Raw genomic sequence first — 25445 nt, 5'->3', positions numbered from 1 at the left:
CGTACACAGACCGAACGGGGGGCGCAGCTCGGGGCATCGTACAGACTGACGGGGGGCACAGTTCGGGCCTCGTATACAAATAAGAAATAACGTTTGGAACTCCATTCTAAGTCTGAACTGGGTGCAAAAACCTAAAAAACATCACTATGGGGAGATAAGGTATGCACACAAGTGACTATGTAAGGGGAATACATGGAATAGCAGAAACTGCTGTGTGAATACTGACATGAAAAATTCAATAGCTATATGTAAGAATGAAATGTGAAAAATGGAACCTGCATTACTGCCATGAACATATGAATCAAGAGAAAGACCGACAGGGGGGGGGGGGGGGGCTCGTACACAGAGCGAAGGGGGGCGCAGCCCAAGCTTTCTACACAGACCGCCGGGGGTGCGCAGCTCCGGGCGCGGGGTTCCTATATGTGCCCGCGGGCTTATTAGGCCTTTACGTGACCCCTAACTGTAGGAGTGGCGCTGCGACGTCTCCCTCCGGTCTATCTGCACTCTGCCTGCTGGTCTGAGGAGGGCGGAGTCTCGGAGGCGGGCCGCGTGTACGTGATCAGGGGCGTATAAGGAGTGCGGCACACGCTGCTCTGAGCTCCGGCAGAATAGGAGGTAAGTGCGGGGCTCTGGCACATGGCCGCCCAGTACATGCTGTGGACGAGCCCGGTCGCTGCTGCGGGAGGAGGGGCCTGGCTGGTAACTCGTTGCGTGCTGGGTTTCATTCATTCTGAGGGTCCGGCCGGTGTGGACCCTGTGCACATGTGTGGCGCTAATGACAGGCGCTGCAGTCTGCCGGCATATGCCGGGTGCACGAGCCCTTGTGTGGTGAGGCCTCTGCAGGCTGTGCTCCTTGTGCTGCCATCTCCAGGGCTGGGGTAAGACTGGCAGCAGCAGCCTTGTACCACGTGCCCTGCCCTATATATGTAGTGGAGTGCTGCCATCTGTGTGCACCCTCTCAAGGTTACACGGTGCTGAGAATGAATGGCCGCTCCTTGTGCACATGGCTGTGACCTGAGGCCTGTGCTGATCCTACTAGCTGCTGTGCTCCCCGGGGCTACAGACTCCATACATTCCACTGTGACTTTACATTTACACTGTATTACACATGAATTTACACTGAAAGGTGTGTGAGCTGCAAAATACTAGTGTAGTCTTAAATGTGACGCCTATTGCTTGTCCTGTGCCAGTGTCACCCCTTATACTGCCCACACCCTCAGTGACAATGTGTGTATATTACCACCTAATAGAAGTGTAGGTATAGACTAGCACCCTCAGTGACCGTGTATGTATAACCACCTACAGAACCCTCTGCCATGTGCCAATGTCACCCCATTACACTGTCCTTATCAATGGCAGTGTATATTATCACCTATAGAACCTTTGTCCTGTGTGACTTCCACAGGTTATATGGCTTTTCCTGAGGATCTAACACCATTTTTTTTCTTTAATCGGCTTATCCTCTATGGAGCGGCCGGCACTGCTGTGTACTGTGCCATTCAGGGAACAATGTGACCTTCATGTGATCCTTGGAATTTGGTATGAACAGTCCCGGCTTATGTAGTCAGTCATGAAGAAACTCCGCACATGTATTTCTCACTAGTAAGATCTGCATCTGTTAGGCTATGTGCGCACTAGGCGGTTTTTTTTCCCACGCTGTTTTTTTGTGTGTCACAAAAATCGTGCAAAAAAACTGCGACAAAAAACGCATTAGTTTTTACTCCATTTTGGTGTTTTTGCTGCTTTTTTTTTTTTTTTTTTTTATGTTGAATTCAGTGAGTGAAAAGCGCAGAAATAATTGACATGCTGTGTTTTTTGTGGTCCCCACAAACACAGCTACAAAAAAATGCTGTGTGCGGACAGCACTTCTGAACACCCATATACACTGCTGGGGAGGCAATGTCACAACGTTTTCAGCGTAAAAAAGCAGCAAAAACGTCTAGTGCGCACAGGTCCTTAGGGGTAAATTTGTGCGTTTTCCTGCGGCGAGTCCCCCTCTCGCTCCTCTTCACCAAAAGAACAAACTGAGGGGGCTTCAATATCTGGATCAGTGAAGATCGGTGCAGTAAAACTTCAGAGTCTAGGAGAAATTGATCAGAAATGTCAGATGTTATGAATTTTGCCTGCACCTTTTAAAAAAGGAAAAATCTTTAATATAATATAGTAAACTGTGATAGTTTACTTTATTAGCTGTAATGTATATAAACGTCAGTAGGCTAGAAAACGGATTATCAGTTATCATAAGCCCAATGCAATCATATACTATAAAAAAAGTACATCAATGCAAGAAGAAAACATTGAATCTTATCCATAGCACTTTAGACCCTCTAGCGGCTCCTGAACTGCATATCTTTGCAAGAATCACCGTATTTTTCGTTTAATAAGACACATCTCAAGTTTAGAGGAAAAAAAATGAAGTCCGACTTATAATCTAATGGTCTCTTACATTGGGGGGTGGAGGCGGGTCACAGGAGGCAGCGGGGGGGGATTCTGTGAGGTTGGCAACATCCAGAAAATGTCAACGGTTCGGGCTTCAAAGAAATGGTGCGAGTCAGCACAATCTGTGCATGCGCCATCTGCTCAATGACAAGCCAAGATCTCATCTGCGCACGCTTCACCTCCGGTCGCCATTTTCCTTAAAGGCAACCTGTCAGGTGCAATATGTTCCCAGCACCACAAGCTGTTCTGGTGCATATTGCTAATTCCTGCCTAACTGTCCCTGTATACACTAACCGAGATAAAGGGATCTTTAGAAAAAGTACTTCTAAACATCTTTTATCACATGCTAATGAGCACGGGGACCAGTTCCTAGGGCGTTATTTCACCCCGACTAGCCACCCTCTTAGCGTCGTATTACACCCATAGGGGTGTACTAATGCTATTCAATGCGGCGTCACCAGCGGTCGCTGTGACTGCTTCTGAATGACGGGGACTTCTGGTCATGTGCAGTGTGAAGCGGGGTGTATGAGTCCCATCTTCAGAAAGGTCTACAGTACATGACTGGAAGTGTCAGGCAGTCACAGTGAACACAGGTACGCGCTGCACCGCTGGTGAGGCTGTATTGACTAGCATGTTAGTACACCCCTGTGGGCGTACGAACATGCTAAGAGGGTGGACTAGTCCCCTCGCTCATTAGCATACGATATAAGATCTATAGAAATACTTTTTCTAAAGATCTCTTTATCTATAGTAGTGTATACAGGGACAGTTAGGTGGGATTAGCAATATGCACCCAGAACTGCTCGTGGTGCTGGGTGCATACAGGACCTGACAGGCTCCATTTAATCTGCTGCTGGGATATCTTGAGCAGACAGCTCCATCTGCACACGCTCCGCCTCCAGGCACCATTTGTATCCCACACTGCTGACATTTTTACGATGCCCCTGCCTCCTCCGACCTCTCACCAGTCCCCCACCCTGGTGAGGTGCAGTCTGATTATAAGACACGCCCCTCATTTTCCTCCTAACTTTTGTGGAGGAAAAATGTGTTTTATAATCCGAAAAACTTGTGAAGTTTCAATGACTGACTACAGGGCCTTTAATACATCTTGATAGAGGACTGCCACACTAGGGATGAAGGCTGCAGTCGATGTTTGGCTGCAGTGCTGTAACAGTGTAGCAATTTAGAAAGTCACTACACGCTTGTTGCCGACTTGTCACATAAGGCTGGAGTCACACTTGTGAGAGACTCGCGCGTGTCTCACATCGCATCACCCGGCACGGCCTGATGCTCTCCGGACAGGAGCTTCTCAGCTGCATAGAAATACATGCTGCCATCCCGCTCCTGTCTGGGGAGTGTGCAGCCATGCCGGGTGATGCGAGACTAGCGAGAGTCTCTCACAAGTGTGATTCTGGCCTTAGCGATGTAACTGCTGCAGAGAGCTGGCTTTGGCGGCTCAGCCTGTGTAGCCCCAGCCTCATTGTGGCTAAGGCTAAGTTCACGTTTCCGCTAAAATGTATCAGTCACAATCCGCTGCTCTTGTAAACAACGGAATCAGTTTAGCGGATTCCGTTGCTCCCATAGACTTGTATGAGCAGCGGATTGTGACTGATGATGCTGCGTTGCACCCTCCGCCCGACTGATCAGTCGTGGAACGACTGACCGCCGGGCAGGAGGAACGCAGCATGTAACGTTTTTTGAGCAGCGCAATCCGTCAGATTTCGCTGCGCATGCTCTCTGGCTCCCTGCACACGTAACCAGCTTTGGTTGGTTACCCGATATTTACCCTGGTTACGGTGCAAGGAGCCAGCGCTAAGCGGTGTAGGCCCGTAACCAAGGTAAATATCGGGTAACCAAGGTAAACATCGGGCGCTTTGCTGTTACCTGATATTTAGTCTGGTTACGTGTGCAGGGAGGCCGACACTTCCCCGCTCGGCCCCGCCCCCTCCCGCACTCCGCACATGTATGTGTGTACACACACACACACACACACACACACACACACACACACACACACACACACACAACCTGTCCCCAGCCATGCAGACAAGCACTGCCACTGACACCCTCGTCTGGCCCCGCCCCCTCCCGCACTCCGCACAAGTATGTACACACACACCTGTCCCCAGCCATGCAGACCGCAGCACTGACACTGACATCCTCAGCGCTTGGCTCCGCCCCCTCCCGCATTCAGCATGTGTATACACTCACACACACTCACACACTCACACACTCACACACACTCACCTGTCCTGCAGTCCCTGCGGCACTGACGTCCTCAGTGCCACGGCCCCCCCCCCCCCCGAACTCCGCCCCCCGCACACAACGGAATCCGACAAAGAATTCTGTTCTTTGTCATCCGTTGTACAGCGTTGAACAGCGCATCAGTCACATGCGTCAAGCGACGCATGTGACTGATGCAAAACGGAAATGTGAACTTGGCCTAATGCGGCATCACGATACGGTAACCTCTCCAGTTCTTAACATTTGTGATGTGGTATCCTTCTTGATCTAGGATATGTGGCCCCTCATGACTGTATTATAACTTGGCCACGTTTTCAGATCTGTATTACCCCTGCAGTATCTGGATCCCACTGCTCAAAGCTTGGATGACAGATTCGATACTGTTCACTCTGGATCACCACAATAGGAGATGATCTGGTTGTTGCTGCTGTGGGCTTATAATTCTCTATAAGGGCAAAGGAGGGAAATAAAGCAAACTGTGCAGATGGTCAGCGTAAACCAAGATCCTGATACTTGATATTGGAGATCAAAGTTTGCCTTTGGGCATGTATTGCCACTGGCCAAGATGATTGGCTATTGCTGTGGGTCGCACCCCATTTTGTGGCACTGTATCAAGTTACTATTGCTGCGAGGAGACCTGCCATTATTTACATAATCATAAAGGCTTTTGCCCACGTAGCTTTAGTGCCAACCAGTTTTTCCGCTTTCTTCGTGCTGTCTGTAACTGAGCTGTTCTTGCTTTTTGCGTGTGCGCAGGACTCTGCTGTAAAACACAAATGACCCACAGTAGATTGAGTAATCCGGCCTTTGATCTTATTTAGAACACCCCTTTAGCGATCTAAAGTTGCCAAAACACCCCCCTTCAAACCATTTTCTGTTGGGATCTGTAGACTATAGATGTAAATCCTTTCAGGGTCTGGTACTTGTTCACCTGAAGACTTGATAACCCGGGAACTTGCGCTAATCTTTTTATTAATTTCATTGCAGGGGTTTGATCAAGTTTTGATGAAAATGGATCGAGCGCGGACCACAATTACTAATATTGTAAGTATCGATTCACCCCGGGAGTGTATTTCTGTAATTATTTATTATAGCACCATGAATTCCATGCTGCTTTACCTGTGAAAAGGGGTGTACACAATGGACAAGTACAATAATCATGGACAATACAAGGCACAGACTGGTACAGGAGGAGAGACCCTGCCTGCAAGGGCTCAGCCTAGAAAGGATGGGTGAGGGCACAGTAGGTAGCAATCGTAGATGGCAATCCGTGGTATTGGGTAACTTTTACACAGATATGTTGCCACTAGTGATGAGCGAGAACTACCCTGCTCGGGTGCCTGGTACTTGTAACATGGATGGACGTGACTCGAGTTCTAGACTATAATGGAAAGTGTGTGTGTGTGTGTGTGTTCAAAATCCCAATTGATCAAGTGTGTCGAGGATCTGCTGCCTACACTGTTATGGGGGTAATGTCCCCAAATTCTCTACTAAGGTGCCGCATCCTGGTAATGATCCTCCTGCCTTGTATATACAGTATATGTCCCTCATCCTGCCATATGGCCCCATCCTGCCATATGGCCCCATCCTGCTCGGATGACCCCATCCTGGTGTATGGCCGCATCCTGTGGCACATAAAAAAAAATAAACGTTCATACTCACCTCAGCTCACCTCACTCCCTGCAACATCGCTCGTCCTCCGGTCTGTGTCAGCAGCAGCGCCGCTGAGAGGAGCCGTCCCCGTTACCCTGCTGCATCGCGATCATCTCCTGTGTCTGTGCCGGCTGCGTGTGGACACGTGCGCACAGCGATGATGTCATCGCTGTGCGCGCCGCTAGTCTCCACCCAGCCGACGGCACAGGAGATGATCGCGATACAGCAAGGTAACGGGGATGGCTCCACTCAGCGGCGCTGCCGCTGACAGACGGGAGAACGAGCGATGCTGCAGGGGAACGGTGAGTACTGTACACTGATTCACTGCACCCCGCGCTGATGATGATGCACGGGGAGCAGTGAATACAGCCGCACATGATCAATCCAGGCCGTAGTTGGCAGGGGTGATCATGCGGGCCGGCTGTTTATCCCCCGCCCATCATCCCGCCCACCTGTCAGTGCCCGCTTCAGCGCTGAGGGATGATGGGCGGGGGACGGGCGTGCATATTAAATGAGCGGGTCCACGTGGTCACGGCAGGCTGCTACAGCCTGCTCGTGTCCCCGATGACCCGCTGTACAGCAGCACCCTCATTCCCCGCAGCCACATGCAGACCATAAGACGCACCCCCCCACTTTCCCCCAAACATTTGGGGGGGAAAAAAGTGCGTCTTATGGTCCGAAAAATACGGTATATTTATATATAATTTTTTTTTTTTTTTTTCTCTCTGCAAGAGCAACCATAAAAATGCTTGGGTTCAATTGAATTCCACTATACTTGGGTACTCGAGTCGAATCCAACTGCTCGTTAAGAGTACCAAGCACCCGAGCATGGTAGTGCTCGCTCATCACTACTGCAGTTTGTGGCTAGCTGAGCTGAGAATGCTAAAATTACTGTGTAACCTGTAAATCGGGAGGACTATGCAGTGGGTAGTGGCACAGATGAGGTGTTGGGGAATGGTGCCTCTTAAGGGTGCTGTATACTAGGAGTTAATTTGCATGCTTCACATGGGGTGAAAAAAAAACACAGCACTTTTAAGGAAGTCCGGTGGTCAACTGTACAATTTTGCAAGCCAATCTATGCTTGAGCACAGAAGAGGCCTCCAACATTGTAAGATTGCTTAGTTTATAGGACAAACTGATCATGATGGTACATTTAAGTGGAATTTGTCACAGGATCTTTGCTACCACATCTGAGAGCAGCATTATGTAGGGATAGAGACCCTGATTCCAGCTATGAATCACTCAGCTGCTTGCTGCGGTTATGATAATTGATGATCTGCTGATTAACTGCTTTCTGCCTATGCACGGTGTGCACAGAAGGCAGCCAATCAGTGGTGGAGTTAGGGTTATACAGAGCACATTAACATGGAGGATTACATGGCAGCAGGTTTACTGTATTTCTAGTGGTCTCGTGGTGAATGGTTTTATCAATTATAGCACAAGTTTGCTGGAAGACAATTACAAAATGTATTGAAATAGTTTGCTTCCCCTCCACCTTCCCCTTTCTCATGATTATTTAGCAGTTTTAAAGGGAATCTCTCAGCAGGCTTTTGTATGTAATCAGCACCATAATGTTAAGAGAAGAGACCCTGATTCCAGTGATGTCACTTACTAGGCTGAGTGTTACTGTTTCAATTCAATCAGTGTTTTATCTGTAGGAGATTATCATTATATAACATGCTGTGGACAACAGAAAGCTGTTGTGTGGGCGGAGTTTTACACAGTTCAACAACCAAGCTAGGCTAGATCTGTTGCAGAGAAATCTGATTCTGTCATAACTGCTGCAGCCAGTAAACTGAGGGACACATCACTGGATTAGGTCTCTGTGCCCAACTTGTACAGCTGTCACATTATATGGCAAACACCGCTTAGCAGATTACCTATAAAAGGGCGGCACGGTGGCTCAGTGGTTAGCACTGCAGTCTTGCAGCGCTGAGGTCCTCCCCACCCCAAATTTTGCTTTCTAAGGCTATGTACGCACGTTGCGTATTTGCATGCAGTTACGCTGTGATCTGCACCGCAGCATAACTGCATGCGTCCTGCGTCCCCAGCACAATCTATGAAAATTATGCAGGAGACGTGCGCACGTGGCGTATTAGAGCGCAGCGCTTCAGCTGCTGCCCGAAGCGCGCGTTCTAAGAAGTGACATGTCACTTCTTTCGTGTGCTCTGCCTGCAGGTCCCGTGCTCGGTCTATGGGAGGGGCTGCACTCAGAGCGCATGGAATCGGCTTTTTTTTTTTTTTTCATTACGGACTTTCTGCAGCGATTTGAAGCGCACGTGTGCTGTTTAAATCGCTGCAGAAATTTCTCCAGGGCAGAACGCTATATGTGCACATAGCCTTACACTCACACTTGTAACTGAATATATACAGAACTACCTTTCTTGCCACCTTTTACTTTTAAAGAGGACCTTTCACCAAATTTTATATGTTGAACTGGACACAGGCTGCAATAATGGCTGAAGAGTGGAATAAAACATGTTGTGTTTTTTTTTGTTTTTTTTTCTCTGTAACATACTTTGCTAATATTTGGCACCTAACTTACTTCGTAAGTAATATCAGGGATCTCTGGAAAGAACAAGCCCCCACCACAGCTTAATGCGGGTTTCTCAGTGTGTAAGATGTGATACAGCTCTGATCACCTGGTCTAACCTCCTGCATGACTGTGTGGAGGATGGGCAGTGCAGCTGAGTTTAGTTGTCACATTACAGATCATTAATCACACAAACCTCTGCTGTGCTTAAGCAACGTGTACTCCTTCGGCAGTGATATCAGGGCTGCCATTACATCTTTTGTTCTGGAGTACTACTATATGAGGTGTAATGACAGCTGCTGTGCTCTTAATGCAGAGAGCTCGCACATCTCTGCACATGTAGTGTGTAGGAAGGGCAGTACAGCAGACCTAACTGTGATAGGAAAGGAGGCGAGCAGCTAGAAGGGTCCATAACGTGACACCGCTAAGCATAGCTGTGCTGCTCCCTCCTCCCCAGGAACCTTATGTGATCTGTGCTTTCTAACGATGCTGGATATCAGAGCTGTATCATTATATTTCGCACACGAATCTGCTCTAAGCTATTGTGGCACATATCCTTTATTTCCAAGGGGTTCTCCCCTACTTGGACAACCCCTGTTCATTCCCCATGTTTGGGCCCCATTAAAATAAAAAGCTTAAACTTTATCCCATACCAGTGCGGCTCCAGCAGTGCTAGTACTTGTGCCCTGGGGCTCACATGTGGTTGTGATGTCACACGAGCTCTGCGCCGCTCGCCTGTAGATTACTCGTGTCTAAAGGAGCTAAGAGAGAAGCCAGCGGTGTTAGGGCCCATGTGACGTTGTAACATCACACACCGCTGGAGCTTCGTTGTCACTGGAGGGGAGTTGGCTTCCAAGCGGTTTTGTTTTGAGTTTTTTTTTTTTTTTTTTTTTTTTTTTTTTTTTTTTTTTTTTGTTCGGGCTAAACATAATAATAATTAATAATAATAATAATAATAATAATAATAATAATAATAATAATAATAATAATAATAATAATAATAATAATAATAATAATAATAATAATAATAATTTTATTCATTTATATAGCGCTATTAATTCCACAGCGCTTTACATACATTGGCAACACTGTCCCCATTGGGGCTCACAATCTAGAGTCCCTATCTGTATGTCTTTGGAGTGTGGGAGGAAACCGGAGTACCCGGAGGAAACCCACGCAAACACGGGGAGAACATACAAACTCCTTGCAGATGGTGTCCTTGGTGGGATTTGAACCCAGGACCCCAGCGCTGCAAGACTGCAGTGCTAACCACTGAGCCACCGTGAGGATTAAGGGATTGTGAAAGTAGTGGACAACCACTTGTGTTGCTGCCTGCTTATAATTGGACAATATTATACAGGCTGAATTGGATGCCCCTAGTGACACTAATAAATAATACGCAATTTTCTTCAGCGCTCTATTGGGAGACCCAGACGATTGGGGTATAGCTACTGCCCTCTGGAGGCCACACAAAGCACTACATTAAAAGTGCAAGGCCCCTCCCCCTCTGGCTATACCCCCCCCGTGGTATCACGGGTTCTCCAGTTTTAGCTTTGTGTGCGAAGGAGGTCAGACATTCCATGCATAGCTCCACAGATTTTAGTCAGCAGTAGCTGCTGACTATTTCGGATGGAAGAAAAGAGGACACATATAGTGTCCCCAGCATGCTCCCTTCTCACCCCTGGATGGTGTTGTAAGGTTGAGGTACCTATTGCTGGTACAGGGCTGGAGCCTGACATGCTGTTTTCCTTCCACATCCCCTTGTAGGGCTCTGTGGAAGTGGGATCCTGCCGGCCTCTCAGCTCTGACGCCGGGCTCCATCCACAGACCCATTAGAACCTGATGGAGACGGAGCAGGAGTACGATCAGGGACAGGCCCTGCATCATACAGGTACTCTGTGTCCCCGGCAGGCACAGACACACTCCGGGCTGGCTGGGTGTTGTAGTGCGCCGGGGACCGCAACGTTGGAGTTAGTGTCCCTACAGATTACTGGGGGATTTTTTGTGTATGGGAACGCAGCGCCGACCCCCTCTGGACCGGGCGGCGCTGCTGTGACTTGTGGTGCGCCGGGGATCCGCCGTCCGCGCTTTTACGGCGGCGGTTATAAATTGAGTCCCCGGCTTTTTGGGCCTAGGACGCCGGCAGCTCCGATTCGTTCCCGCCCCCACCCTGTCATTCAGGGTAGGGGAGAGACGCTGTTCGCTAGCAGCGACGAGGGCTGGAGCCTGATTTACATGCTCCAGCCCTCACACTAGGCACAGAGGGAAGCAGGCTTCCCGCTCTTAGCCAGGAACGCCCAGGGCCCGCCCCCCTTCTCTCTCAGGACGCCGGCAGCCATTACATGCATGTCTGGCTGGAGGAAGGACGCAAGGCTCTGGGAGACCTGGACTAGGGGCTATCTGGCGACCACACACCCGCTTTTTAAGCGGGCGGTAAGCGATTTTTCTGTGCTGGTCCCTCTAGTGCCTCACGGTGTATCGGTGTACTGTGTAGGATATAGAGATATTGTATTTCTTGCACTGTGAGGTCGCTTCTGGCTGCATCTCCCAGATCCCTCTGTGGAAGCAACAACATGCCATCCTCAAAACGCAAGGCTGCCAAGGCTAGGGCTGTGTACACTGCGTGTGCTGCATGTGGGGCTAATCTACCAGCAGGCTCCGATGACCCCCATTGTGTGCAATGCTCCGACCCGGTGCTGCTTCGCCAGCCGGAGTCAGGAGAGGTAGTGACCCAGGCTGAGACGCTTGTAAGTTCTGCCCCGGTGACAGGGACAGACTTTGCAGTTTTTGCGGATAATATGTCTGTGTCTATGGCAAAAATCCTTGAAACCTTGCAATCTATGCATGGGGCTCAGTCTTTGGGCACGGCGAGGCCTCTGTCCTCAGGTCCCCCTTACTTGGAATTAATCCAGCCCACAGGGGGGTCCCCGGCTTCACAGGCCGAGGATTATGACTCAGATGATAGCCCCAGCCACCCTAAACTAGCTCGCTGGGAAAGACCCTCGACGTCATCACACTGCTCAGGGTCTCAGCGCAATCAGTCTCTCTGTGATGTGTCTGATGAGAGTGATCAGGAATCCATTCCTGGAACCCCTCTCAACCTGGATACCCCTGATGGGGATGCCATGGTAAACGACCTTATCTCAGCCATCATTAGGCTGTTGGATATTTCTCCCCCAGCCCCTTCAGCAGAAGAGGCGGCTGCGGAGCAGGAGAAGTTTCGTTTCCTTTATCCCAAGCGTAAATTGAGTGCTTTGTTGGATCACGCTGACTTCAGAGAATCAATCCAGAAGCACGACGCTCACCCAGAAAGGCGTTTCTCTAAACGATCTAAAGATACGCGTTTCCCTTTCCCCCCTGAGGTGGTCAAGCGCTGGACACAGTGTCCAAAGGTAGACCCCCCGATTTCCAAACTCGCAGCTAGGTCCATAGTTGCAGTGGAGGATGGCGCTTCACTTAAAGATGCCAATGACAGACAGATGGACCTTTGGTTAAAATCTGTCTATGAAGCTATCGGCGCGTCGTTTGCTCCGGCATTCGCAGCCGTATGGGCACTCCAGGCTATTTCAGCTGGCTTAGCAAAAGTGGATGCTATCATACATCCAGCAGTGCCGCAAGTGGCGCACCTTACCACGCAGATGTCGGCGTTTGCGTCTTACGCTATCAATGCGGTCCTAGAATCTACCAGTCGCACCTCAATGGCGTCCGCCAATTCGGTAGTTTTGCGCAGAGCCTTGTGGTTAAAGGACTGGAAAGCAGATGCTGGTTCCAAAAAATGTTTAACCAGTTTGCCTTTATCTAGAGATAGACTGTTTGGCGAGCCATTGGCTGATATCATTAAGCAGTCCAAGGGTAAAGACTCCTCTTTACCACAACCCAGAACAACCAAACCTCAGCAGCTTTGGATGTCACAGGTCAAAGACCGGTGGGTGACGGACATTTTGTCTCGCGGGTACAGAATAGAGTTCAATTCTCGTCCTCCAGCTCGGTTCTTCAGAACCTCCCCACATCCAGACCGAGCAGATGCTCTGCTGCAGGCGGTGGACTCCCTAAGAGCGGAAGGAGTGGTGATCCCAGTCCCTCCTCAGGAACAAGGGCTAGGGTTTTACTCCAATCTGTTTGTGGTTCCAAAAAAGGACGGCTCGTTCCGTCCTGTTCTGGACCTAAAACGGCTCAACAAACATGTGCACGCCAGGAAGTTCCGGATGGAAACCCTGCGTTCTGTCATTGCCTCAATGTCCAGAGGAGACTTCCTTGCCTCAATAGACATCAAAGATGCTTATCTCCACGTGCCAATTGCTACAGAACATCAACGTTTTCTACGTTTTGTGATAGGAGACGACCATTTTCAGTTCGTAGCTCTGCCATTTGGTCTGGCGACAGCCCCACGGGTCTTCACCAAGGTCATGGCGGCGGTGGTAGCAGTCTTGCACTCTCAGGGACACTCGGTGATCCCTTACCTAGACTATTTATTGGTCAAAGCGCCCTCTCAAGAGGCATGTCAGCACAGCCTGAATGCTACGCTGGAGACCCTACAGTCTTTCGGATGGATCATCAACTTTCCAAAGTCGATCCTATCACCGACTCAATCACTAACGTATCTTGGCATGGAGTTTCATACTCTAGCAGCGATAGTGAAGCTTCCGCTGAACAAGCAGCGGTCACTACAGACAGGGGTGCAATCTCTTCTGCAGGGCCAGTTGCATCCCTTGCGGCGCCTCATGCATTTCCTAGGGAAGATGGTGGCAGCCATGGAAGCAGTTCCCTTTGCGCAGTTTCATCTGCGCCCACTTCAATGGGACATTCTCCGCCAATGGGACGGGAAGTCAACGTCCCTGGACAGGAAAGTCTCGCTTTCCCAGACGGCCAAGGACTCCCTACAATGGTGGCTCCTTCCCACCTCATTGTCTCAAGGAAGATCCTTCCTGCCCCCATCCTGGGCAGTAGTCACGACAGATGCGAGTCTGTCAGGGTGGGGAGCAGTATTTCTCCACCACAGGGCTCAGGGGACGTGGACTCCGCAGGAGTCCACCCTTCAGATCAATGTTCTGGAGATCAGAGCAGTATATCTTGCTCTACTGGCCTTCCAACAGTGGCTGGAAGGAAAGCAGATCCGAATCCAATCGGACAACTCCACAGCGGTGGCATACATCAACCACCAAGGAGGGACGCGCAGTCGGCAAGCCTTCCAAGAAGTCAGGCGCATTCTAATGTGGGTGGAGGACAGAGCATCCACCATATCCGCGGTTCACATCCCAGGCGTAGAAAACTGGGAAGCAGACTTCCTCAGTCGCCAGGGCATGGACGCAGGGGAATGGTCCCTTCACCCGGACGTGTTTCAGGAAATCTGTCGCCGCTGGGGAGTGCCGGACGTCGACCTAATGGCATCCCGGCACAACAACAAGGTCCCGGCATTCATGGCGAGGTCGCGCGATCAAAGAGCTCTGGCGGCAGACGCCTTGGTTCAAGATTGGTCGCAGTTTCAGCTCCCATACGTGTTTCCGCCTCTGGCGCTCCTGCCCAGAGTGCTACGCAAGATCAGATCCGAGTGCAGCCGCATCATACTCGTCGCTCCAGACTGGCCGAGGAGGTCGTGGTATCCGGATCTGTGGCATCTCACGATCGGTCGACCGTGGTCACTGCCAGACCGACCAGACTTACTGTCCCAAGGGCCGTTTTTCCATCAGAATTCTGCGGCCCTGAACCTGACTGTGTGGCCATTGAGTCCTGGATCCTAGCATCTGCAGGATTATCTCAAGGAGTCGTTGCCACAATGAGACAAGCTAGAAAGTCGAATTCGGCTAAGATCTACCACAGAACGTGGAAGATTTTCTTATCCTGGTGCTCTGCTCAGGGAGTGTCTCCCTGGCCATTTGCATTGCCCAAGTTTCTTTCCTTCCTGCAATCGGGGTTAGAAAAGGGCTTGTCGCTCAGCTCCCTTAAAGGGCAAGTTTCGGCACTATCCGTGTTTTTTCAGAAGCGTCTAGCACGTCTTTCTAAGGTGCGCACGTTCCTGCAGGGGGTCTGTCATATTGTGCCCCCGTACAAGCGGCCGTTAGATCCATGGGATCTGAACAGGGTACTAGTTGCTCTTCAGAAGCCGCCCTTCGAGCCTCTGAAGGAAGTTTCCTTTTCTCGGCTGTCACAGAAAGTGGCGTTTCTTGTTGCGATCACATCGCTTCGGCGAGTGTCTGAGCTGGCAGCTCTGTCATCCAAGGCTCCCTTCCTGGTGTTCCACCAGGACAAGGTAGTGCTGCGCCCTATTCCGGAGTTTCTCCCTAAGGTCGTATCCTCTTTTCATCTTAATCAGGATATATCCTTGCCTTCTTTTTGTCCTCATCCGGCTCACCGGTATGAAAAGGACTTACGTTTGCTAGATCTGGTGAGAGCACTCAGAATCTACATTTCCCGCACGGCGCCCATGCGCCGTGCCGATGCACTTTTTGTCCTTGTCGCTGGTCCGCGCAAGGGGTTGCAGGCTTCTAAAGCCACCCTGGCTCGATGGATCAAAGAACCAATTCTAGAGGCCTACCGTTCTGCGGGGCTTCCGGTTCCTTCAGGGCTAAAAGCCCACTCAACCAGAGCCGTGGGTGCGTCCTGGGCATTACGTCACCAGGCTTCGGCTCAACAGGTGTGCCAGGCAGCTACCTGGTCCAGTCTGCACACTTTCACCAAGCATTATCAGGTGCATACCTATGCTTCGGCGGATGCCAGCTTAGGTAGAAGAGTCCTGCAGGCGGCAGTGACACCCCCGTAGGGGAGGGCTGTTTTGCAGCTCTAACATGAGGTATTTCTTTACCCACCCAGGGACAGCTTTTGGACGTCCCAATCGTCTGGGTCTCCCAATAGAGCGCTGAAGAAGGGAATTTTGTTACTTACCGTAAATTCCTTTTCTTCTAGCTCTTATTGGGAGACCCAGCACCCGCCCTGTTGTCCTTCGGGATGTTTTTTTGTTGTTTGCGGGTACACATGTTGTTCATGTTGAACGGTTTTTCAGTTCTCCGATGTTATTCGGAGTTAATTTGTTTAAACCAGTTATTGGCTTCCTCCTTCTTGCTTTGGCACTAAAACTGGAGAACCCGTGATACCACGGGGGGGGTATAGCCAGAGGGGGAGGGGCCTTGCACTTTTAATGTAGTGCTTTGTGTGGCCTCCAGAGGGCAGTAGCTATACCCCAATCGTCTGGGTCTCCCAATAAGAGCTAGAAGAAAAGGAATTTACGGTAAGTAACAAAATTCCCTTCTTTTTTTTTTTTAACTATTTTACTTCCCCGTTAGTCAGTCTGCTCAACAGGCACTACTACATCGTGTACAGTTTAACATGAGAGATTTTGGAAGATTTGAATTAAAGATGCATTTCTCAGCCCCACCCCCCTGCCCTCCATTCCCTCCCCCCTTCTCCTTGACTGACTATCATCTGAAAATGACCTATGGCTAGTTTTGTTACATGCTCTTTCAAATCACTATTTCCAAAAAAAAAAATTGCTATCTCCTCACAGGCTATTGTGGTTTAAGACATGCACTTCCTTTTTTCTTTCAAGCAGTGTTTTCAGCAAGGCTCCATATTATGAGGCAGGTTATAATATGGTATTGCCTCTACACACACCTAACATAGATCCACCAACACAATAGGCGATGTCACCGTTGACCCTGCTCCTCCCTTCACTGTGATCTTTGCACAGGTTCAATACTTCAATAAAACAAAAGATAACATTGTGGTTGGTCTGAAATAGGACGCTGAATTCTAAAGTCACAGTAGCCAGTGTGGACATTTTTCTGAACATTGCTTCTCTTTTTAGTGTGTATGTAGAAAGATATATTTTTTTATAATTCTCTCCACCTTGAGTAAGGTTCCGGTTGCTGAAACACAGCCCAAAGCATGATGCCACCACCGTTCTTTACTGTGGGTATGGTGTTCTTTTGAGGTGTATTCCTGTTTATGAATTTGGAGTGGCATACGTCTGTGTGCCTCTCCACAAATCCTTTTCCAGTGCCTAATGGGGAAATAATTGTGGTGCAGCGAATACTACCACTGCTCATGAACTTGAGGAAGTAATAAAGTAGAACATACATTATAGTGCGGGAATGCAAAAAATATATTTCTGAGAACTTTTTATATATAACAAGCATAGAAATGCTTTACCTCACAAAGAGAATAATCTATTATGCCATGCTGTAATGTCTGTATACTCTGTTGCTATCACTCTTTGCCCACAAGCAGTGGTATGATCACACCATGTTCCTGTACAGTCACATATCGTTACACAGTAAATAGTAGGGACACATATAGAAGGTTATCTCCGCTCAAACAATTAATTTTAATCGCATCCAATTGTGAAACTTATTATTCAAAAATCTATTGATGAAAATTTAACTTTGTGGAAAACCCCTCAGTGTCTAAGAAGAATCCAAGAATTTTCTTTTTTTATTTTACTAATAATGCCTGTGTTGTGTCTTATTGAATTTTTTGCTTTAGTTTGGCAGGGTGCCGCTTACTTATACCCGCTTCAGCTTGACCCCACAAACAGATGGCGACAGCAGTCAAGTTGAGATGAAGTTGGCCGAAGAGGAAGAATGTGGTGATCAGCCTATGGGAGACCATCTTGTGAAACACCAGTCTGGAAAAAATGGATGTAAAAGTTTATGCTTTAGAATCCTGGTTGTCATCTTTTTGTTCATGATTGGTAAGAAACACCAAAATGTTGACAAGAGGAGTTTAGCAGTTGGGGTAACCTCAGGCAGAGCAGCACTGATGTGACCATGATGGGGCGGCCACGTGGACCTGCTGTGGGCTTAGAATTGATAAGTGAGGACACGATTTAGGAGTACAACTGTTTCACCTGCAAAGACATCATACATTAAACAAGTTCTGATGGCGAAACATCTGCTTCTCTCCAAGAGGTAATCCAAAGCAGATCTATGCTGCCACTGTTCTTAGGCCATTGGTGCAGCTTCATCTGGTCTTAATCAATCTGTTATATATTATATTCCTATCCAATCATAGTTATGATCGATCAGAAAAAAAACAGAAGCAGAGCTGTCTGTAACCAGCAGAGTAACCTCAAATTCCAATTAAAATGACTATCTTTATTGAGATAATATATATATATATATATATATATATATATATATATATATATATATATATATATATATATATATATATATATATATATATATATATATATATATATATATATATATATATATATATATATATATATATATATATATATATATATATATATATATATATTATTAAAAATGGAAAAACACCCCGTGATATTGCACACGTAGGGTCACATGAGAGGAGGAGCTGAAATATATGGGGTCCCTACAACTCCCTCGGGGGACCTTGCTCCTACCTGCCAACGGAGGGTTTGACACCGTAACTGTTTTGGGCGCCCCCGTTCCACGTCGGCTGTCCCTCACTAAACCCTAACTGATTAGTGAATTAAATATAAATTAATTACACTCTTGGTGGCCACACACTAGTAGTCATGCATACAAGATATTAGTAATTTTCAATATATCTCAGACTGTAAAATGCTTCTAAAACATTGAAAAAGGAGAATGATAATTTTCTATATATGTCAGACTACAAATTGCTTCCAGATCATTGAAAACAGCTATACAGGACCAGTAAGAGGGGAATCACAACTGAACACAATGTGCACCGTTCCATCAGTTAGTAATTTTACTCCCTCCCTTGTCCTGATGTATTGTGGCCATAATGCATGGAAAAACTCATCACAAACATGAATATATTCTCTCAGTAGACACTGCACAACCCCAATCAAGGCAAAGTATATACAAACAGTGCAGTGTCCAAGAAAAATCAGATAGGCATTTAATATGCCAAGCATATAAAGGTGAACAAGATACACCCAGGGGAAAAAAATATAATGGTTACTTCCCTTTAATTACATGCTCTATATCGCCTCGACGCGTTTCCCCTTCCAGGATACAAGGATCATCAGGAGGCTAAGGATCATGAATATAAGATGTAGGTGGAAAGGTGATCCATGGCTGTGCGCCCAGATCACAGGATGTCCGGGGTTTAAAAGCCGGCGCCAATCAGAGTCACATGGACCTGGCAACCAATCAGATTCTTTGGCTACTCTGTCTCCAAAAATCACACTGCGCATGTCACTTCTGATCCGGTCACAAGAGGTCCTTAGTTAGTCATTGCGCCTGCGTGCGCTCGTTCCAGCTTAGTAATTATGCAGGCTGTAAGTCAGGAGGCGGTAGCCGACCAATTGGCCACTCCGCCCACATAAGCCACCACGGAGACGCCGTCCAATGAATACCGCGCCATCCCCGGGGGCACAAACCAGACACCTGAACTCAGGAGCTTCACCACGCATGCGCGCTCTGTTTCACAATAACAGCAGCGCGCTCACCATAGGAGCGATCATGGGAAGGGAAAACAGAAACAATGCCAGATAGCTACCATCCATATCAATTGCCCCCATCATCATAAGGATCCTGGTAGAGGTCACAATCTACTATATTAAGGGGGCCGAAACCGGAGGGAAGCATCCCTTCATAGGTATACACACCATCTGTTTATTTATATATACACACTAGTTTGAATGAATTAAAGGTTTCTGTTTCTGTTTTCCCTTCCCATGATCGCTCCTATGGTGAGCGCGCTGCTGTTATTGTGAAACAGAGCGCGCATGCGTGGTGAAGCTCCTGAGTTCAGGTGTCTGGTTTGTGCCCCCGGGGATGGCGCGGTATTCATTGGACGGTGTCTCCGTGGTGGCTTATGTGGGCGGAGTGGCCAATTGGTCGGCTACCGCCTCCTGACTTACAGCCTGCATAATTACTAAGCTGGAACGAGCGCACGCAGGCGCAATGACTAACTAAGGACCTCTTGTGACCGGATCAGAAGTGACATGCGCAGTGTGATTTTTGGAGACAGAGTAGCCAAAGAATCTGGTTGCCAGGTCCATGTGACTCTGATTGGCGCCGGCTTTTAAACCCCGGACATCCTGTGATCTGGGCGCACAGCCATGGATCACCTTTCCACCTACATCTTATATTCATGATCCTTAGCCTCCTGATGATCCTTGTATCCTGGAAGGGGAAACGCGTCGAGGCGATATAGAGCATGTAATTAAAGGGAAGTAACCATTATATTTTTTTCCCCTGGGTGTATCTTGTTCACCTTTATATGCTTGGCATATTAAATGCCTATCTGATTTTTCTTGGACACTGCACTGTTTGTATATACTTTGCCTTGATTGGGGTTGTGCAGTGTCTACTGAGAGAATATATTCATGTTTGTGATGAGTTTTTCCATGCATTATGGCCACAATACATCAGGACAAGGGAGGGAGTAAAATTACTAACTGATGGAACGGCGCACATTGTGTTCAGTTGTGATTCCCCTCTTACTGGTCCTGTATAGTTGTTTTCAATGATCTGGAAGCAATTTGTAGTCTGACATATATAGAAAATTATCATTCTCCTTTTTCAATGTTTTAGAAGCATTTTACAGTCTGAGATATATTGAAAATTACTAATATCTTGTATGCATGACTACTAGTGTGTGGCCACCAAGAGTGTAATTAATTTATATTTAATTCACTAATCAGTTAGGGTTTAGTGAGGGACAGCAGACGTGGAACGGGGGCGCCCAAAACAGTTACGGTGTCAAACCCTCCGTTGGCAGGTAGGAGCAAGGTCCCCCTAGGGAGTTGTAGGGACCCCATATATTTCAGCTCCTCTCATGTGACCCTACGTGTGCAATATCACGGGGTGTTTTTTCATTTTTGATATAAATCAATAAAGATAGTCATTTTAATTGGAATTTGAGGTTATTCCGTTTATTTATTGAACTCAATCCGACCACACTGAAATTGTTTTTGTAACCAGCAGAGGGAACCTACTTGTGCTGAAAATAGAACTGCTACGCTCCCTCTTGTGGTCACAAATCCTACAACTCGATAGACTCCTTATTTTATTTTAGTTTGCTTTTATTTTATCTTGTAATAAAAAAAAAACAACTTTGATACACAACAATTAAAAAAAAAAAAAAAAAAGGGTAGGTAGTGGTATATTACAGACTAGTGACACATGCAAATGGGATAAAGGACAATGGCAGTTAATGATATTAAGTACTTTGCCACTGTAACTAGACTAGATACAAAAATCCATCTGTTATTACTCAACAATAAAGAGACTGCAATAAATTCATATACAAAGTGCATAGTTACAGAAATGTTTTATTGCTAGAAGATCAAATAATGGACATGACCACTAGAGGGAGAGAAGTTACACTGAAGTAATATAGCTGCTTCTGGCTGTGATGTAGAGGAAAAATATATGCTCGTTTCACAGCAGTGCTTCTTCAGGAGGGGGGTCTGATATTTATTTATTTTTTTTTTAAATATTGTAAAACAAATGGTGTCATTTTAAAGCTGCCCCTCTTCTTGGTGTGGTGGGGGAGACACTCCTGGATGTCAGAAACTTATGGATCTCAGTGAGGAAAGCAAACCTCAAATTTCCGGGGTCGTTAAGGCAGCCATGGTTTTACAATGTTTTAGGGCTCCCCGGGAGTATAAGGCTGGTAACCTCTGCTCCAAGGCTTCCATACCATTATGTAGGCGTCTTCTTGTCTTCAACACCAGAGACTTGTACTTTTTGTTTGTGCTTTCTCAATTAACCAAAAGTATTTTTGTGTTCCAGGGTTTCTCATTGGGTATTTAAGTTATCGTGGTCGTGTTGGCTCTGTGCAGCTGAGTAATGGAGGCTCTGAGGAGTGCTTGACGTCTAATGGCAATTCCGAAGATGAGGACCCTGAACAGCCGATGCCAACAATCATGTATTGGAATAGTGTGAGGGCTATGTTGGTGAAAAAGATAGATGCCACCTTATTTGAGTCAATAGTTTCGTAAGTGTCAAACCCCCCCCCCCCCCCCCCCCAAACACTTATGTAGTTAAATGTATTTACTTTCTGGTCATTATTTTATAGGCATTAGTCTTATTAATTAGTAAGGTGGGCGTCAAATTTATTGATGAGCGCCGTGCCTCAGCATGCAGTGTTTGGCAGAAGTTGTTGTCCATTGTGCACATTAAACGGACACTTTAGCATTAACAGGACATTTCCACATTGCCATTTAACATTTGCTTTTTTTTTTTTTTTTTTGTATGTAGCTATTGTATATTAAGAATAAGCAGCGGTGGCAGAAACTATGCTATCTTACCATGGTATTTAGTAATCTCTCCTTCCTGTGTATTGCTCCTGAGTTTCATGTGAGCGGCTGGTAGCGTTGCGACCATCACAGCACAGGTTTTCCACGTATCTACAAGCAGCTCTGTAGCATCAGTAATGGTAGCGGTTTAGGCCCGTTTTACATATTCGGCATTTCACCAGATTCGGCACGCATGCAGTACAGTATATTCATTTACAGTGGAAGCGCGACGCCATGTGGACAAATGCGGTTGTGCATGAAGCACACAACCGCATGGTATCGCGCTTCCACTGTAAATGAATATACTGTACTGCATGCGTGCCGGATCTGGCATCCGGCGACATGCCGGATATGTGAAACAGGCCTTGGTCTGACGCACCAGTGCTGTGGTAGGGCTGGTTCTTCATTTTCCCCTAGTTGACAGCATTCCCCCATACAGACATTATATGGAGCACTGTTCTTAGAGCGCGAAATAGATGCAAGTTGTTGCACCCAATGTCGCTGAAAGCTGAGTCTCCAGTCGGTTTTCATGTCACCACCGCTCTCCGCAGTGGTGGTGACATTATCTATTTTTACAATACAATTGCGCTTGTGCCCCTACCTTGTATTTGTTTATTGCACAGAATAGGGCTTCTGAGAAGGCTGATGTGTAACGGCTGTGCACTGGTTCTGCAGACATTACGTTACTATGTAATGCACATGTCCGTGTTAGGAGCACCCTGACTAGATTGCTCTGCACCTAGTACATGTGCTACAGCCGTTTTATAGTGCAGGGAGCCACAGTGCATGCTCTAGCTACGCGCACTTCCAAAGAGCTGGCCATTGATGGTATACACCTTAGTTACTGCACATGCATGCTCGTTATGGGAGCACTACGCTGGTCGTAACCATGTAGAAGATACTGCAATGTTCTCCATGTGGGGTAGGCAATACAGCTAAACAATATTTCTTTGTCGCTCCATTGGGAGACCCAGACAATTGGGTGTATAGCTTCTGCCTCCGGAGGCCACACAAAGTATTACACTTTAAAAAGTTTAACCCCTCCCCTCTGCCTATACACCCTCCCGTGCATCACGGGCCCATCAGTTTTTTGCTTTGTGTTGAAGGAGGCACACATTCACGCAAGCTCCACATTTAGTCAGCAGCAGCTGCTGACTTTATCGGATGGAAGAAAAGAGGGCCCCTAACAGGGCTCCCGGCATGCTCCCTTCTCACCCCACTATTGTCGGCGGTGCTGTTAAGGTTGAGGTACCCATTGTGGGTACAAAGGCTGGAGCCACATGCCGTTTTCCTTCCCCATCCCTTAGAGGCTCTGGGAGAAGTGGGATCCTAAACGGTCACCATGCACTGGGACCGGGCTCCCTCCGCAGCCCCTGGGGGAATCTGACGGACAGGAGCCGGTTATCATCAGGGACAGGCCCTGCTTCTCAGAGGTACTCTGTGTCCCCTTGGGGACGGCGCATAGAGCGCCTGTGTAACAGACGCTGCAGCGGCTGCTGTGTTTTTTGTCGCCGGGACTACCGCGCCGACCGCGCCTGTTTGCCGGCCGCGTTACTAAATTTAGTCCCCGGCTTCTGCGGCCTAGTACCATATACTCCCGCCCCCGGGCCTGCCAGTCAGGGGTAAGGACGGGACGCTAGACTGGACGTCAGCGGTGAGGGCTGGAGCATACTTAGGTATCCTCCTCCCCCCTCACTGAGCACTGTGGGGCACCAGATTCCCGCACTTTGAGTCACGCCCACGGCTCCCTCCTCCGAGAACGCTGGCAGCCATTGTTATGATCACTTCTGCCGGTGGAGAACTTCAGAACGAGCTCCACAGCTCTGGGAGGCCCAGGCAGGGAATCTGGTGGACACACAACCGCTTTGGGCGGTCGGTAAGCCGCACCGGTTACTAGGTGCTGGCTATATACCCTCACTGATTGCTCTAAGAGGAGACAACAGCATGTCGTCCGCAAAAAGCAAGGGTGCCAAGGCCACAGGCTTATTTTGCAACCTGTACCTCTTGTGCGGCTATGTTACCTGCAGGTTCCACCTACCCTCATTGTGTGCAATGCTCGGCCCCTGTGACACTCACTCAGCCGGAGCCTCAGGCACTGGTGGGACCCTCGGCCCAGGTAGAACCACCGGCTTCCACTGTCCAGGTGGCAGGGACAGAGTTTGCAGTGTTGGCTGAGAAACTTTCTGAGTCACTTTCACAATCCATGGCTCAGTCTATGGACAGATGGTCTGCTAAGATACTAGAAGCCTTGCAGTCCAGACCGGTAACACAGGCCCCGGGCACTGTTGAATCATTGCCCCCAGGCCCCCCTCGGTCGGCGCAGCAAAGTGCTCCTGGGGTGACTCCTAGGTCCCACGGTGAGGACTCCGACACGGACCGCAGTCCCAGACCGGCTAAGCGGGCTCGCTGGGAACTTCCCTCGACTTCATCACACTGCTCAGGGTCTCAGCATGAGGACTCTCTGGAGGATGAAGCGGAGGTCGCAGATCAGGGCTCTGATCCTGACGTTGCTCTCAATCTTGAGACACCTGAAGGAGACGCAATAGTAAATGACCTTATAGCGTCCATCAACCAGGTGCTAGAACTTTCTCCTCCAACTCCACCGATAGAGGAGTCTGCTTCACAGCAGGAGAAACACCAGTTTAGGTTTCCCAAATGTACACGGAGTGCGTTTTTCGATCACTCTAACTTTAGAGATGCTGTCCAGAAGCACAGAGCATTTCTGGACAAGCGCTTTACTAAGCGCCTTAATGACACACGTTACCCCTTCCCCCCCCCCCCCCCCCCCCCCTGACGTTGTTAAGGGTTGGGCTCAGTGTCCCAAGGTGGATCCTCCAGTCTCTAGACTGGCGGCTAGATCCATAGTAGCAGTGGCAGATGGTTCATCGCTCAAGGATGCCACTGACAGGCAAATAGAGCTCCTGATGAAATCCATCTATGAAGCCATAGGCGCGTCTTTTGCTCCGACATTCGCAGCCGTATGGGCACTCCAAGCTATCTCAGCTTGTCTGTCTGAGATTAATGCAGTCACACGTGCCTCTACTCCGCAGGTTGTGTCTTTGACTTCTCAGGCGTCGGCTTTTTCGTCCTACGCCATGAACGCCGTCCTGGACTCTGCGAGCCGTACAGCGGTAGCATCCGCCAATTCGGTGGCAGTCCGCAGGGCCATGTGGCTACGCGAATGGAAGGCAGATTCTGCTTCCAAGAAGTTCTTAACCGGTTTGCCATTTTCGGGCGACCGTTTGTTTGGTGAGCAATTGGATGAAATTATTAAACAATCCAAGGGAAAGGACTCGTCCTTACCCCAATCCAAACCAAACAGACCTCAGCAACGAAAGATACAACCGAGGTTTCGGTCCTTTCGGCCCTCAGCCA

General features: G+C 48.3%; 1 protein-coding gene across 2 annotated transcripts in view; it reads left to right on the top strand.

The window, feature by feature from the left end:
• The first annotated feature begins 512 nt into the window (after positions 1 to 512).
• The window catches only part of TFRC (transferrin receptor), an 83468-nt gene continuing 58535 nt past the window's right edge, over positions 513 to 25445 (top strand). Inside the window, exons 1-4 of one of the 2 annotated variants that reach the window (XM_075340442.1) lie at positions 513 to 615; positions 5671 to 5727; positions 17345 to 17552; positions 21565 to 21769. In XM_075340442.1, coding sequence (XP_075196557.1) covers positions 5689 to 5727; positions 17345 to 17552; positions 21565 to 21769 — 452 coding nt within the window. In that variant the 5' untranslated portion in view covers positions 513 to 615; positions 5671 to 5688. Of the gene's footprint in view, positions 616 to 666; positions 700 to 5670; positions 5728 to 17344; positions 17553 to 21564; positions 21770 to 25445 lie in introns of those variants that run through there. The other variant, XM_075340443.1, reaches the window with a different exon arrangement.

This window comes from Anomaloglossus baeobatrachus, chromosome 3 (genome assembly GCF_048569485.1).
Source record: "Anomaloglossus baeobatrachus isolate aAnoBae1 chromosome 3, aAnoBae1.hap1, whole genome shotgun sequence".
NCBI classification, from domain to species: Eukaryota; Metazoa; Chordata; class Amphibia; order Anura; family Aromobatidae; genus Anomaloglossus; species Anomaloglossus baeobatrachus.
Note: the sequence above shows the minus strand (reverse complement) of the source record. Positions and strands in the feature narration are given on the sequence as shown.